The sequence below is a fragment of the Clinocottus analis genome, unplaced genomic scaffold, assembly GCF_023055335.1.
Source record: "Clinocottus analis isolate CAN_PGR_092001 unplaced genomic scaffold, fCliAna1.0.p SCAF_16, whole genome shotgun sequence".
NCBI classification, from domain to species: Eukaryota; Metazoa; Chordata; class Actinopteri; order Perciformes; family Cottidae; genus Clinocottus; species Clinocottus analis.
This window is the reverse complement of record NW_027175887.1, coordinates 12,295,544-12,310,817: the sequence shown is the minus strand read 5'-3', so window position 1 is coordinate 12,310,817 and position 15,274 is coordinate 12,295,544. Positions and strand designations below refer to the sequence as shown.

The 15,274-nt window shown below is 41.2% G+C and overlaps 2 protein-coding genes across 2 annotated transcripts; one reads left to right on the top strand and one right to left on the bottom strand.

Annotated features, from left to right (window-relative positions):
* Positions 1–500: 500 nt before the first annotated feature.
* luc7l3 (LUC7-like 3 pre-mRNA splicing factor) lies at positions 501–6,978 on the bottom strand. Its single transcript, XM_068578738.1, has 11 exons — positions 6,754–6,978; positions 6,159–6,228; positions 5,676–5,715; positions 5,451–5,595; positions 5,250–5,324; positions 5,052–5,156; positions 4,622–4,783; positions 3,925–4,280; positions 3,197–3,471; positions 2,790–3,016; positions 501–1,136 (listed from the first exon to the last, which is right to left on the bottom strand). The coding sequence occupies exons 1-10, from the start codon at positions 6,850–6,852 to the stop codon at positions 2,823–2,825; spliced, it is 1,521 nt and encodes a 506-aa protein (XP_068434839.1). The 5' UTR covers positions 6,853–6,978; the 3' UTR covers positions 501–1,136; positions 2,790–2,822.
* Positions 6,979–8,965: 1,987 nt separating this feature from the next.
* On the top strand, positions 8,966–15,051 carry ankrd40 (ankyrin repeat domain 40). Its single transcript, XM_068579357.1, has 6 exons — positions 8,966–9,233; positions 9,385–9,538; positions 10,236–10,384; positions 10,615–11,256; positions 11,859–12,040; positions 12,338–15,051. Exons 2-6 carry the CDS (start codon positions 9,405–9,407, stop codon positions 12,479–12,481), a joined length of 1,251 nt encoding a protein of 416 aa, XP_068435458.1. The 5' UTR covers positions 8,966–9,233; positions 9,385–9,404; the 3' UTR covers positions 12,482–15,051.
* The last annotated feature ends 223 nt before the right edge of the window (positions 15,052–15,274 follow it).

The window sequence follows — 15,274 nt, the reverse complement described above, 5'->3', positions numbered from 1 at the left end:
GATTTTTTTAAAACTGTACTATTGATAAAAATATATATATATATATATTCCCTTCTCAAAATCGGATACTGCACCTGTCTATACATTTGCTTCACTTCTATTAACATTAATAATAAAACCAGCCACTCTACCATTAGAACTATGTGAATGTCAGTTTATACTGCTCAGTAAGTATATTATAGTTTGCCTCAATCATACCAGCAAACAGACATCAGCTGGCCGGTTGATAACTTTTCAGAGTAAAGAGACATCTTTTATGGCATGAAGACGTGTCTTTGACTCCAAACTTTTCCCAGTAACTTGATTTTATGGAAATATCTTTTAGTGTTATTAATCTTGGGAGGATAAATGTAGTGGAATACATTGGACCCATATGGGAGGGGGAACTTCACACCCCACTAAAGTCTGGTTATTACTCTCCCAATATTATCACTTTTATAACATGTAATGACACTTTTGTAGATGTAGTATAATAGGAAAAGAAACACTGCAACACTGACAAATATTAACTTTTTATTCATCGAGACAACATGGACATTAAAAGCAGAGCAAAATTAAACGGATCTTCAGTCTTTGAAATCTTTTGATAAAAATTAAATCAGTATATTTTACAGTAAGGGGACAAGAGCAATCAATGTGAGCTCTAAGTGAGGAGAAAAGAGAACTAACATTGTACATACGCTTTCAACTGATTTAAAAAAGAGATTAGGGAGTGAAGTGGAACCTGACAAACCAAAACAAACCACAAGCACTGTTTTTTTGTTTTTATTTCATTTTCACTAAATGTCAAGAAACAAGGAGGATGTGTAAAGATTTTCAAAATAAGAACACAAAAACCCGAAATGAAGTTCTCTAAGTTTGGTATTCAAAGTGATGCCTGGTTGACATCGAGACCAAGTAATACATCAGATGAACCACAACTACCCTCATCCGGCCAAAAGATAGACAAGTGATGGAGCATGAAAATCAATGTACTTTTCTTCCCCCTCTCCTCTTTTACATATGTATGGTCATGTTTTTAAATAAGCCACTACACATTTGTGGTTCACCTTGTTTTTAAGCAGCGAAGTGTCAGAATCAGGACGAGGTTGGCTGCGCTCTTCCACTTCTTCCTCCACCAGATATCCCAGCTTCCCCTGTGCAGCAAAAATGTTCACAAAGTGCAATGTCAGTAAAGGTCCCACAACAAGTTATTGTAGCAACTAGCAACTGTTGCTGCTCCTGGAGCAACCATACCATCTATATCAAAACTACTGGTGAAATGTAGATCCCTCAATTTAGCCACAGAGGAAAGAGACACCACTAATAATGCACACATGTAGCACAATAGTAAAATTTGGCCGGAACAACATATTGTAAATGTTTGTCAGTTTCAGTAGTATTTTAATTAGATGTTTTCACCTTAAATCCATCTAAATAGAGTTTAGATCACCAAAGTAGACCCTAATGTTTGAAAAACAGTGACGAACCTGTTTGAGATTCCGTACGCCAATGCTAAAGTGCAATTGACATTTTTAAGCAGAATCAATGGCCGAGTAACGGAACAATTGAAACATTCAAAAATATCCTAACAAAACTTAAGTCCTGAACAACACTGTGGGGAAATCTGCACTTAAGTGACAACTTTAGCATTTTGCGTAGGTATATCAAGCAGGCTGTCTGTGCATCTGAAAATGTGTCTATGAAATGACCTTTTCCCCAAACATATTTGACAATTAGCCAAAAAATATCTATAAGAAACACAAGGAACCACAATAAAAAGATATACACATTCAAGCTTCCAAGTTCATGTTGTGGAGAAGTACAGAATAGTTGTTTTTTTTTCTGACAGGCAACAGCATTCAGAAATGGATGTGGGTAGAGAAAGGAGTACCTGGGGTGAGTACCTGCACAGTTTGACAGTCAGAGTATCCATGATTTTTAATTTGCCCTTTTCTCATGTGGTCTGGCTCACAACACCAACGCTGTGTGAGGTATGGAAGTCAGCTGCAATTCATTTGATAAACCCTACCCTCCAGTTAGTTGGTTACGTAAGGCCCCCGTTGCTATGACACCCCCCAAACACACACTGCATGGCATTATCAGGCACAGTAAGCTGGACAACAAATCCATGGCATTAGAGTATGATTACGGCAAAATGGCTGTTTTTCTTTCCACACATACCATTGACTAGAGCTGAAAGAAAGCAAGTCTGTGTGTTCACATATGAGTGGGAGATATCTCCATGATTTATATACATATGTATGTATACATCAACATGTAGACACACAGTGGCTGAATGTTCTTCCTATAGTTTGAGTGCAATATCTCAGCAAATCGATATTACTACATTTTCCTAGTAAAAAAATAAGAAAAATAAAAATAAACAGACAAACAGGTCAACACAGGCAGAAATTTAATTGGACTGGTTAATATTTGTTCTGCCATTTTGTCCACAAAGACAAACATCTATAAGTATCAAAAACCGATACAAAACGAGGGGTACCTCCAGGCATGTTTGCTCAGGGCTACACTGGCCTTTCCCTCTTGGGTTTGTGTGATTCTTTTCTACCTTCTTCTCATTCATCGGGGCCTAGTCCTTCATCTTCAGTGCATACTTATGATGCACTATTCAAAAACAGGGTAAAGATATATGCACATAGTACATAAGACAAAATCATAGGCATTGAACTGAACATAAACAGGGTGGGAGAGGTAGGGTGAGAGGGTGGGTAGGGGAGATGGGGGCGTGGGAAGGTGGAGGGGTTGGGTCGAGAGCCAGGGGGGAGCGAGGAGGAGGACGCACTTACCTGAGCCTGATCTGAGGTCCTATCAGATCAGTTTTAATTGGACTGAGTGTCACCTTCAGAATGGAGGAGCTCTTGCTGGCCATTAAGCCGAGGGGAGGCGGAGGCAGAGACAGCCGCCTCTGTCTCCATCAGTTCCGCTTCTGACGAAGCCTTGATGGGAGCTGGATCACCGTCACTAGAGCGCTTGTCTTTCTTAGAGCTGCTCCTCTCCTCTGTCACTTTACGGTCTGGGAAAACATTGTATATTTATAGATCACACGCATCAATCAAAAGGGTAACATTTTCTCCTTGTTGGACAATTGTGCTGTGTACAGTTACATTTTTTGAAATATGCACACACAAGGAAAACAAGGCCAAGAGTGTCATTTTACATGTAGCAACAACAAAAACTATTTCCGGGTGCTCACCTTTGTCTTTCGATGACCGCTCTCTATCCCTGTCCCTGTCCCGGTCCCGGTCTCTCTTCTCCTCCCTGTCTCTCTTCTCCTCCCTGTCTCTCTTCTCCTCTCTGTCTCTCTTCTCCTCCCTGTCCTTGTCTTTGCTGCGGCTGCGATGGCGGTGAGATTTGCGCTCCGAGCTACGTGACCTTTTCCTGTCACGACTGCGGGAGCGACGCTTTCTGTCAGTGCGCTCACGGCTGCGCCTCCTCTCCCTCTCTCTGTCTCTGTCTCTGTCTCGGCTCCTATAAAAAGAGGGGAATAAGAAATTAAACAAACAAGTAAGGGGGTTGGGGTCATATGCAGTCAAGTACTATTTTGATATAATTCATAATGTATATCAGTACAATGAGCAGCCGGTTAGTTGCAACTAATTTTTGGTTTGTAATACAAACAAGCTTACAAAATGAATGTACCACAATCAACAAATTACGTTCAAAATGCGCCTGTCAAAATGAGGAGTCATTGACCAACTGGCTTTGTTGTTTTTTGCCAGCTGAGACACTGAACAAAACATCATAGAAGACGAACTGAAATGTTGACCGTTGTCGATTTCAAAAAGGTCTTCTAAACCAAGACTGCTGCCTTTATCCATAAAAGTAGAAAGCAACGTTGCTCTATCCTTTTATGGTCACACGGTGCAGTTATTTGACCATCAAGAATATGGCAGTTAATGTTGCACAGGGAGTCATGCATACCGGCTGCGTTTGCGTTCCCTCTCCCTGTCTTTGTCTCTGCTCCTGGACCGCCGGCGATCTCGGGATCTGCTCCTTTTCCTGTCTGATGCTCGACTGGAGTGGCGGCTGTTAGAGTTGCTTCGGCGCACCCGTCGGTCCTTCTCCCTGTCTCTATCCCGTTCTCTGTCTTTCTCCCGTTCCTTCTCCTTCTCTCGTTCCTTCTCTTTTTCGCGCTCCTTCTCACGCTCCTTTTCCTTCTCTTCTTCCTCTTTGCGCTTTTTCTCCCTTTCCTCCCGTTCACGCTCACGGTCTTCTCGGTCCTTCTTCAGAGCTGGGCTTTCACCTTGGGGCTCCTCTGAGCGACGACGGAGTTTCTCCTAGTAGTACATAAACAAGAGGCCCCAAATTAATAATGACCAGTTGATCTGTACATGTAAAAACAAAGTCACAATAAAAATAGGTAACGTGGATTAACCTCCTAGAAATCCTTCACTTTGAAAAAGGGGACAAAAAATGTCTTGAACTGTCTTCTCTTGCAACAGTGTTAATACTCTACTACACATTGTGGCGTTGATAAACACATGATTGACATAATATATTTGAGCTTGTATGCAATTGTAAAACTGACTTCCACATCTTGTTCTTGTGTAACATGGAACCAATAACATCTGCTGCATCTAATCATGTGCATATTTCCTGTGACAAGTAATTCCATTACCTTGAGCTCCTCCACGGTGGATTTGATCTTAGCGTAGCCCATGTGTTGCTTGCCCATCAAGTGGTCATCCACTCGGGACTGTGCGTCACCGACAATGAGAAAAGCTCCACACACCTCACACACCTCCATCTGTTTCTCCTGGGCTGCAAAGCTCTCGATGGTCTGTATAAAAAAGGTACATACAGTACATCATAAAACAATTCAATTAGCAGTAAAGTTCTGCTTTGGCGCACAACTGCTTCTCTAATTTGCACAGGTTTGGGACGAGGACAATTAATGAAAATCAGGACGTTTATTGTTGACTTGTGGTGATGAATGTCATTAAAACCGATGCAACCATCTTCAGGCCAAGCTCAGTTTGACTTTGATCATTTGTATTAGACATGTTTGACAACAGCATCTGCGAGTCAAATGGCCTGAAGTGACTCACTGAAGGGTTGGAGCCGAGCAGCTCTCTCTCATCCTTCAGCTGCTCCACCAGCTTCATCATTCCCTGGGCCTCCTCCACCCTGCCCTCTGATCCCAGCTCTTCAATCTGAGTAAAAGCAAAAGAGAAACAAGTAAGCCACTAAACACAATGCAGTGGCATCGCAAAAAGATGTCATTTATTTTCAAAGTCTTTACAAACCTGTAAAACTAGGTCTTCAATCTTCTCCGTTAGAACCTGGCCCTTCTCATCATTCTTTCCTGATGGACCGGGGACCTGAAAGAAGAAATACATATAATGTCTCTCAGGTAAAACCAACAGGTCACGTAAATGATTAAGTATATTTTCATTGCACTGTTAGATGATGTGATAATAAAAGTGCCAAAACCAAAAGGCACAAACCCCTGCATTCTGCTGTGCCTGGGAAAGTGCAAGTCGGGCATGCCCTCTGCGAATCCGCCGTTCAACCTCTGCCAGGAGCGACTGCAAATAGCGCAGGAAGTCCCGTTCATAGCCCTCTTTCATGAACCGAGAACTTTTCTCATACCTGGTGGAACAAAAGCAGGTTATTATGTGGAACTATCAAGACACACACAAAATATGTTAGAACGCACAATCAGAACTTACGTTATTCTAAGATTTTCATCATGGATTTTCTCACAAGGGCCTGAAAAAGAATTGCAAAAGGTCATTATCTTCAAATTATGAAAGATACACTTTTACTATTGCTGTAACAAAAGGAATACTACATCCTTAACATGACTTCTGTCTTGAGCAAAGACTCACATCACATTAGCCCATTTAGTGGTTTACAAAATGACAGGATATGAGTGATACTGCATGTTGAACATACTCAAATTTCCACTGCACAAGCTGTATGCATTTTTTGTTTAATAGTTTTGCTATTGTCTGGCCTCTATTTACTTCAATAAAAAATGTACTCAAGTTTTAGATTCTCAATTAACCATGGAGGGATGAAAGAAAAACTAAGTAGTCTTCACGAAGTCGAGGTAACACGCCATGAGCAGGCTCATTTATATACAAATGGCAATTTACTGGTTGAAGTAACTACTACTTTAAATAATTTACATTGACATGTTCTTCACTTACCCAAGTCAGAGCGGGTGTTCGTGAATAGCTCCGCTGGGCAGAAGCCACACAGATAGTACCGACATACCTTCTGGAAAAGAGGAGAGACCAACGTAATACCAACGTTATTACAGACAGTAACAAGACTCGAACGCTCTCTCTTAACGACAGAGTTACCGTTACATCAATTCAGGACAAAGCATTTCTACACTAAATGGGTACAAATCAGCCCCACGGGTCATGGCTTTGTCTTACACTCGTTCGTGGTATCGGTTAGATATACAAACACAAGCAGGCTATGGCATTGATGATTATTACATCTCACTCAAAGCTAAAGCCAACAGAGTAACTAGTTAATCCACAACGTCTCAAGCCGCATTGTAAGCCACCATTAGCATTAGCTCCAACTAGTTAGCTTAATTTGACTCGCGCGCGTGCCTGTATTCATCTGCCAGTTGACGCAACCAATTCCCTGCGTCATCATTAACAGACAAACTAAATAGGTTGCATCCCACGCCCAAATTACTACATAAAGTTACTCTATAGCTGAGCTATCATTACGGTTTGTAAGCTTATCGAACAGGCTGGGCTAACGTTAGCTAGAATGGTGACTTACGGTCTCGTCGTCCCATCGCACGTTGCATCGTTTCTCGTCAGGGGCCAAGTTTCTATCTCGGCCCATTAACTCATCGAGTAACTGGGCTGCTGAAAGCATTTTGCCTGCAAGAATGTACTCTTAATTTTAAAGTACTATAATATCTGCTAAAGTAGTTAGCGTTAGTTCTAATCAAAATGGCAGATGCTGAAACAACGCCGCCCGTTTATGGTTTTACCCATAGAGCTGTTCGATGAGAGTGACGTCATCGCCGGTCTTCTTCTTCTGGTATTACAGCGGTTGGCATCAAGCGTATTGGTGCATGTTCGCCACTTTCGGTTCCGGAGTGTGAATTAGACAATACTCTTTTTTTGTTTATTCCTTCAAAAAACACACACATCCCCGGTTAACCTATATTTATATATTATTAGTAATAATTAGAATCAGTACCTTATATCTGCTTATCCCGATCATATCGTATATATAACCTGCCTTTTCATTATTAGAGACCACGGTTTCCTCCTCAGATGTCAAAACTGTGTATTCCCATTCCCTTATGTCTCCTCGTATTCTCTTTATCACTGAATGCCTTGTTCCTGTTTCCTTATATCCCTGCAACACTACTCTGTCTACCATGGTACATGTTTCCTATTCATCCTTTTCTTATGGCTAAGTATATCCATTTGATGCCAAAATAATTGTTGCGGTTGTTTTTTTGTCAATTATATGTCCAGTAATGTCAATATTTGTCATTGTTTCCTCTCATCTTTTGAAATTCATCCAAATTGTTTTGTTCAAAGATCGGCTGTCAAAGATCAAGCCTCCCCATTGAGAAGCTGTTACTTGAACTGAAGCATATTGTTAAACTGTACAACTGCGTCATTGAACTGTTTGTTAACAAAGAGAGGAGGATGGACTTTGTCTTTGAGTGAACAGCATATGGTGAGTGAACTGCTTTTTACATCTGTAGTGTTGTGTTAATGTGTGTGTACTGTTGTTTGTATTATATAGTTAATATCCTTCTATTTGTGGCTCTGGCTCTTGAGTGTGCAGTGTTTTAGGGCCGCAGTTTTGTTGGATTGTTGTGTCATGTTTTGTTATTACTAAATGTGACTGGTTCTTGTGAATTTGTTCTTGTCGATGCAACATGCATTGTCCATTAAAGACACATCATTTGCAAGACACATGCATTGTTGCATGCATACTGAATGTATTTATGTAATACAATGATCTCACGGTGCCTATCACCTCAGCTAATCATTAAGTGATTTGAATCATTTAGTGATTTTAATCATTAGGTGATTTTAGCAAGCGGGGGGAGATAGAGCAAAGGTTACAACAGAGGCAATGGAAAGTAGCCCAGGCTCACTGTGACCACAAGAGAGTAGTAAACACTCTGCTCCTTGTCTTAAATTAGGCATTATTAGCATTATGAATAGGATGCTTTATTTCAAAATAAACTAACCAAACTGAAACGCTCAGAAATAAAATAAAATGTTATGAATTGTTTTATATAGTTGTCCCAGTCACAGACTAAACCTCCACATTCCTCCATGGGGATAATATATGTATTACAGTTCTTTAAATATTCAGAGTTGTGTTTGAGCTAATGCTAATTTGAAGTGATGTGGGTATTGTATGTTTACAGCAGAGCGTATTCACTGCCCTCCAGTGGTCATATCGAGGAAATGCAACACAATTTTGAAATAATGGGACTAATAACTCTTAATATGAGTTCAATCATGATCAATAATATAAATCAAAACACACGTTTTTGTTATCATTTTTTTTTAAAGTATCCTAACAGTCTTACCAGTGTATAGTTTTCCTTTTTGGAACTACCACTTCCGGTGAATACTTCCAAAACTAACTAAAGTAATTGAAACTAATTATCAGTAAAGGTTGATCATGTTCGCTTTTGTTTTCTTCCACGTGGTCCTGATTAGAGAGTACACAACTCCACATACTTCAATGGATATAAAAACATATATTTATCATATCCCGTCAGCAAAAAAATGTGTAATATGGTCTGGAGGGAAAATGTTGTCATTACCCACTGGTTGCATGGTTACCGTTAACACGTGTGTGGTATTAACAATAATCTCGCCTTTTATTTACCCGGGTTAATTACTTAGCTACGAAGACTGGGAACGGAATTAAGTCACGTATTTATGTATTTTACATAAAGTTAAGAGGCAACAAAACGTGCCAAAGAATTTATAGTATTCATAGGGGGAACGCACATTTGTGCCCACTGTTGTTACATCCAAAGATGTCCCCCGATAAGGCGGTGGTGTTCTCGGCAGCCCAATGACAGAGCTCTGATATCACCGAGACGGTGAATGAGCGCATTGAGGGTTGTCAGTGCGAGCGCAACGTGATTTAAAAAACAGAGATACATGGCGAGGACGAAGCCCACAGCGTAAACGCCGAAGACTCAACACGAAGTCGCGTTAAGCCGAAGCGACCTGCTGCCTCGAGCTAGCACCTCGTTAAGCTAGGTACGGTTAGCCGGGCAGCTAATGTGAGCGGGCAACTGCATTTTTTTAAGCGGACGTATGTGCCGATCAGATATCAGTAGGGGCAGTTTGTTGGGCGATTGCAATTGACAACTTGACCCGAGAGGCTTGTGTGCGTCCTATGGTCTCGCAGCGCTCGTCGCCTGTGTCAAGATGTCCACCACTTCGTTGGATAAAGAACTACAGGAGCGGCTGAGAGAGGCGTCTGCCATCGGGGACATCGACGAAGTGCGGACATTGGTGGAGAGTGGAGTAAATGTTAATTCACAGAACGAAATAAATGGCTGGTGAGTGTTTTGGACGAGTGTGTTTTGTCTTCGCAAAGATGACAGGTGTTGGTTACGACGCGCAGAGATGTGTTACATAAATCAGTATTGGACGCTTATTGAAAAGTTCGGCGCAGCCAAGTGCGTTGTTCCAGGGATTAGAGCTAATCTGTGTGAGCCTATTATCTTTAGTTAGCTCGACAGCCACGTTTGAACTCGTCCCTTCCAACATCGTGACATGTTCTGTTAGCAAGTATTTTTTGGGATGGCTTGAAATATATAGCGCCATTTTTTTCATCATCATAAAACAGCAGAAGGGAGCAGTCACCGTGAAGGTAAAAGTGTGTATGAGCACATCGTTGCTCCAGTCGTTAACCTGCCAAACTCATTGCTAGGGAATTACATACTTAAATAACACAATATAAACAAATGCATCAACCTACCAGGATTTTATGGACAGACATTAGGCCAAATTATATTCTATAGGCAATACAGTCCTGTCAGTGCATGTATACAATTGATTTTACAGCACTGTGATTCTCCGCTGTGTGTTTGGCTCCTGACTTCCTAATTCAATACTCTGCCTGTGTATTTGAATGAGATGTCTGATCTCCAGTTTAGACCGACACAGTCTTATACATTTTTAAGTCATTTCATCAGCATATGGATTTGGTTTTGGGTCACTAAACTTTTTTTTTGTCTCCAATAATCTCACCAGGACATGCCTGCACTGGGCCTGCAAGAGGAACCATAAGCACATAGTGTCCTACTTACTCAATTACGGAGCAGACAAGGAAATCCTCACAGCTAAGGATGAGTTGGCCTCGCAACTTACATCCAAACCAGAGATCAAACGACTTTTAGGAGGTAAGCTACACATTTCTTTCCCACTTGTTTCCATCACATCATGATAGAAGTAATTTGTAATACTGATTTATCTACATACATTGACATTTAATGTACAGATTATAACCTCAGATGTTGATGGTATAAGTACACAAGCTGTTGGTTTTGACAGAAACAAAAGCAGTCTGATATTTCAATTGAAGCTGTTTTTAAGGAAATAATCTTTTTTTTAATGCACATTATTGCTGCAGTTGAAGTGGAGGAAGTGCCTGAAGTCAAGGAGCCGGAGTTGCCAATCATCCCCAACTACATGTCTCACCCGGCCTTCATATATTCAAAGATGGATAGGGCAGAGCTCATTCTGGCACAGCACCTCGCACAGAATGGTTCTGGAGAAGATGCTGAGGAGGACACGCAAAGCGACTCGCCGTCCCTTTCCCCAACTCACGAGCCTCAGAAATCACATAGCCTCTTCTCTGACAGCTCCACACCTCCCCCAAACCCCACTACCCACGGCCAAGCCCATGGGGATTTCATTCCTGTGGCTGAGCAAAATGGTGTGTCACCCAGTCCGGCCTCATCCCACAACCATGCTGCTGTTAACTGTCCAGTGCTCATGGACCTGTCAGTTGAGCCGCACCTTGTCAACCATGCCGACTACCCGCATTCGGTGCCACACAATGGCACCATGTGCTCGCCTCCGTTGGCCTCACCCAGCCCCAGCTTGGCCAGCAGCAGTGGGAGCCAGGTCCAAGCCCCAGTGGCCAGCGCTAACCCGGCTATGAGCAGGCAGCAGTCCATCCCACAGCAGCTGAGCTGCGGCCAGGCTGGTGGGCCCATGGCGGCCTTCCAGCCTTTCTTCTTCACCAGCACCTTCCCTGTCAACGTACAAGGTTAGAGTTATCATTCGTACTGTATTATGTTTAACCCCGCCGTCCACACATGCAAAACCACAAGACGAGCTTTGAGGCATGAATACTTTTTGAGGCAGACAAGCTTTGAGGCATGAATTTGAGGCATTAATACTTGAGGCATGAAGAAACAGCTATTTGCTTTGCTCTTTTCCAAAGCAATACGCCAACCAGCACCTCTAAATTATTGTAATTAACACATTATGTGTTGTTTACAAACCATAAGGTAAAACGTCAAGTTGTTGTGTTTTTGTCTGGAAGCTCTGACTTCCTGGAGTTGTTTCGTCATTGCCAGTAAACGAGCGGGCTGCTAACTTGCTTGACTAAAACAACCTGTCAGATAAAGAACAATAACAGCACAGATGTGACAACAATCTCTTCTGTATGTATGTTGGCAGCCAACTCGTCAAACCAGAAATGGTTGTTCGTGGATGTTGTTCTTTCTCTCGGGATGATTACTGAGCTGTTGCAGGCTCATTAGCAAAAACACGACTATCTTCCGCAGTGACACACCTTTAGATTTGTCCATCACCTTATTAAATATCTTTGTTAAATAAGACGTTTCATTCTGGTCTTTTCTATAGAGTTGGTGCTGAAGGTGCGTATCCAGAACCCCCACGGGCGGGAGAACGACTTCATTGAAGTGGAGCTGGACCGCCAGGAGCTCACCTATCGCTCCCTTCTTAGGGTCTGTTGCCGAGAGTTGGACATCAGCACTGAGCACGTGGAGAAGATCCGCAAGCTGCCAAACACCATGTTGAGAAAGGTATGGTAAAGACAAAGTATGGTGGTCCTATGAGCTGCAAAATATTTGTACTTGCTGTATAATTAATACAAAATAGTTTTCTATTCTAACAAATGGCATACAACATCTAATTAACTTCTAAATTACAAGACGGGTTCCGGAGACCTGTCTAATAATTAAAATGTTTTTTATTGTAATATTGTCATGAATAACCTAAAAAAAATCCTGACACATTATAAACATAGCTTTCTATACTGTTCCTTCATACGAATGAATGATTAGTAGGTGAATGTGTTAAATATAACTTTTTCTGTCCAGGACAAGGACGTAGCTCGGCTGCAGGACTTTCAGGAGCTGGAGGTGGTGTTGGAGAAAGCAGAGGGCTTGTCCCTTTTCTCTGGGGCCGGAGGCCTAACAGACAGACCCTGCTACAACATGAAGGCCTCCCGCCTCACCTACTAGAGCTCCCGCAGAGCCCCGAGGTCTCCCAGCTTACGATGGGCTTTTGTAGCTGCCCTTAAGCAACCATAACTAGTTGCCCACCCAGGTCCCTTGTAACAGCTTTGTCCAGCTTTGGTGTTTCGCCAATTTCCTAACTGGGATTTGTTTTTCCAAGTTCTGTAGCTATTGTCCTCCTTTGGCACCTCCTGCCGCTTTAATGTACCCGACCAGTTGTAAGCGATTACTGATGCATGGTGCCCTCGGTTTTTCATAACTCTTGCCAACAAGTTCGTCATCGGTCTCCAGAGTAGGACAAGTTGGACTTGCACACAGCAACTTGAAGTTCTTGGGAATTGGCATATAGAGAGTTAGTTCTACGATGTTCTAGCTGGCATACACACTTTCATACATGCTGTAGGCATAAACCTTAGTGTCTTTCCTGCAGAGGGAATCGCATACTAATTTTAAGGTGGAGGTAATCTCTCACCAGGTGAGATAAAGGTATCTTTGGATTTTTAGTACTTCTATACATACAGTCTGCGTTAATCTTTATCCACACAAGGATGGACACATTTGAGTAGGAGTGCTCTGTTTCCCGACATGTTTAAGTCATTCAGTTGTACACTGTGGAAACAAAATAATTAGTTTTGTTTGACTTGTTCTCTTTTGTGTCTTTTCATGTCGGACAAAAATGTATTTTTTTTTTTAATACAGTGCATTTGCACTTCTGTTTGCAGGTTGTGCTCTTAGGTTCAGTCAGCATACTACTTAAACTGTCAACTGTGAAGTATTTATTTTTAATCTTTGATTTATATTGATTCCTACTAACAAAGTGAGACCATGTGCTTCAGAGTAACGAGGCTTGAGTCCCGGAAAAAGTTGTGTGTGAGGCTCCCTATTTGATTTAATTTAATTTAGTTGCTGTCATTCTGTTTAACTGTGATTAGAATCCAAACCAAAAACTAATCTAGCCAGCAAAGATACTAACTGCAGAATAAACTATCACTGCTTCAGAGGAAATTGCAGCCTTATTAGATTTTTTTCCCCGAGTAAAGAGGAAAGAAATAAGATTTAACAAACGGCATGATAGTCTGTGTATGTTACACTTTTTATGATGAGTGCTTCCTTGTTCTTCCAGCACTAATGGAAATTGTTATTGCTGATTATGTCTTTTTTTTTTTTTGATGCTGTGTGTCACCTAAATTTAAACTTGGCTGTTTATATGGTGACTAGATTTCTTGAAAATATCCAGTTTAGTTATCAAGGTCTAGTGCTAATATTGTTTTTAAATTATTATTAATTTAAGCCATTTTTTATGTTGCATTTGTCTTTTCAGTTGCTTAATCAGAAGTGTTGCTGTTGAACTTAAACGGAAACTGACAATATGACTACACTAAAAAAGCATTCTTGTACTGTACATACAGAGTTTAACAGGACAAGAGGCACAGTGTTGTGTCTGAAGATAAGGTTTTTATGCTGCTTTCAGAAACACTTTGTTCCTTTTTAAATTCTCAATGCTGATTTTAAGCAGTGCAGTAGGCGGCCACGACACATCTCCTACAATCAAAAAGTTCCGTACCCCAGTGGTAACTGTTTACTGCCGAAATGTATACCTGAAGCTCTTACTGCATTTCTATGTTTTACGATATCTTTTCTTCTTTTTTTTTAACCGGTTAGGCCTGTTGTGTTTGTGTCAAAAAAGGCTTAACTTGGTGCATAATGAGTTCAGCAATGAGATCAAAAGTCTCGGGATGCTGTTCATGAAGCAAAGTGCAATGTGGAGGGGAGGAGGAGGTTTTTCCAGAGGGTTTGCTGTGAGAAGAAAAGACTACCAAGAGTGCTTGTTTTCTGTTCCCAACTATGTTAAATGCTTTATTAAGTGACGTTGTGCCACATGTTTAAGGCAGTTTGGGAATATGTGTAAAGAAATCATCCCCCTGGCCTTATGGTGTCCTGGTGAGTGAGAGCAGCATGTTTGAAATGTGGGTTTTTCTAGGATCTCCTTTGATTCTGTGGAAAGGAGATAACTAACATTGTAATTTGTTGGGTTGCTTATTGTTCTAGAAAACGCAGAATACAGTTTGACTTAACCTATGCATTCAGAGTCTGATATTTTTATATACAGTGCGTCCGGTGCACTTGTAAAGACGATCTTCACTGTTTGAGTTGTGTTCTTTGGTTCTGGAGACCTGTGTCTGTTCTTTGATAAAGCATGGTGAAGTACTTCCCTCTTTCTCTCTGACCGTGTCTTCTAAATTAATATCATGCCCATCGGACTAATTTGAATTAACTTTGATGTAATAAGTTTGCGTATCTATCTTAATGATCACTATAAACAAAGGGACCAGTTCCATGTTTTTGTCTGGCTTTTGTTGCAGGTCTTCCTTTGTGTGTACCTGCATGTGTGTGCTGGAGGTCAACTCCCCAATAACTCATTGAAATGTATGTTTCAACCGACAGCCAGTAGAGGGAGCAGAAGAGCAAATGTTGGCATTAGATTTAGGCATTGCCTCTTTAATTCATAATAAGAGGAATAGCTTTTATTGGGGACAGGGTTGTTTAATCGAACATAAAACCTATTTTAAAACCTGCTGCTTGAATATTGGTCCATTCTTTTGTGCAGAAGCCAGACTGCACCTTCACTACTCGAGCTCTTAAAGAGTAGATTTGTAAATGCATTGCTGCCTCATTTTTTGTTACCAATGCTTAACTCTTCATTATATAATAAAAGTGATCATCCAGGTCTGCGAGTATATCTTAATGATTGTTTGAGGAAAATCTTTATTTTTACGATTTTTTTTTCCCCCGCTTGAA

What these genes read in the sequence shown, in the direction of transcription:
- luc7l3 (XM_068578738.1), bottom strand. Translation starts at nt 6,852, where the DNA reads ATGCTTTCAGCAGCCCAGTTACTCGATGAGTTAATGGGCCGAGATAGA. An exon ending in TGCGATGGGACGACGAGACC is followed by an intron (nt 6,229 to 6,753) that starts GTAAGTCACCAT and finishes CCTCTTTTCCAG; the next exon opens with AAGGTATGTCGGTACTATCT. An exon ending in GAACACCCGCTCTGACTTGG is followed by an intron (nt 5,716 to 6,158) that starts GTAAGTGAAGAA and finishes ATTCTTTTTCAG; the next exon opens with GCCCTTGTGAGAAAATCCAT.
- ankrd40 (XM_068579357.1), top strand. Translation starts at nt 9,405, where the DNA reads ATGTCCACCACTTCGTTGGATAAAGAACTACAGGAGCGGCTGAGAGAG. An exon ending in CAGAACGAAATAAATGGCTG is followed by an intron (nt 9,539 to 10,235) that starts GTGAGTGTTTTG and finishes TAATCTCACCAG; the next exon opens with GACATGCCTGCACTGGGCCT. An exon ending in CAAACACCATGTTGAGAAAG is followed by an intron (nt 12,041 to 12,337) that starts GTATGGTAAAGA and finishes TTTTCTGTCCAG; the next exon opens with GACAAGGACGTAGCTCGGCT.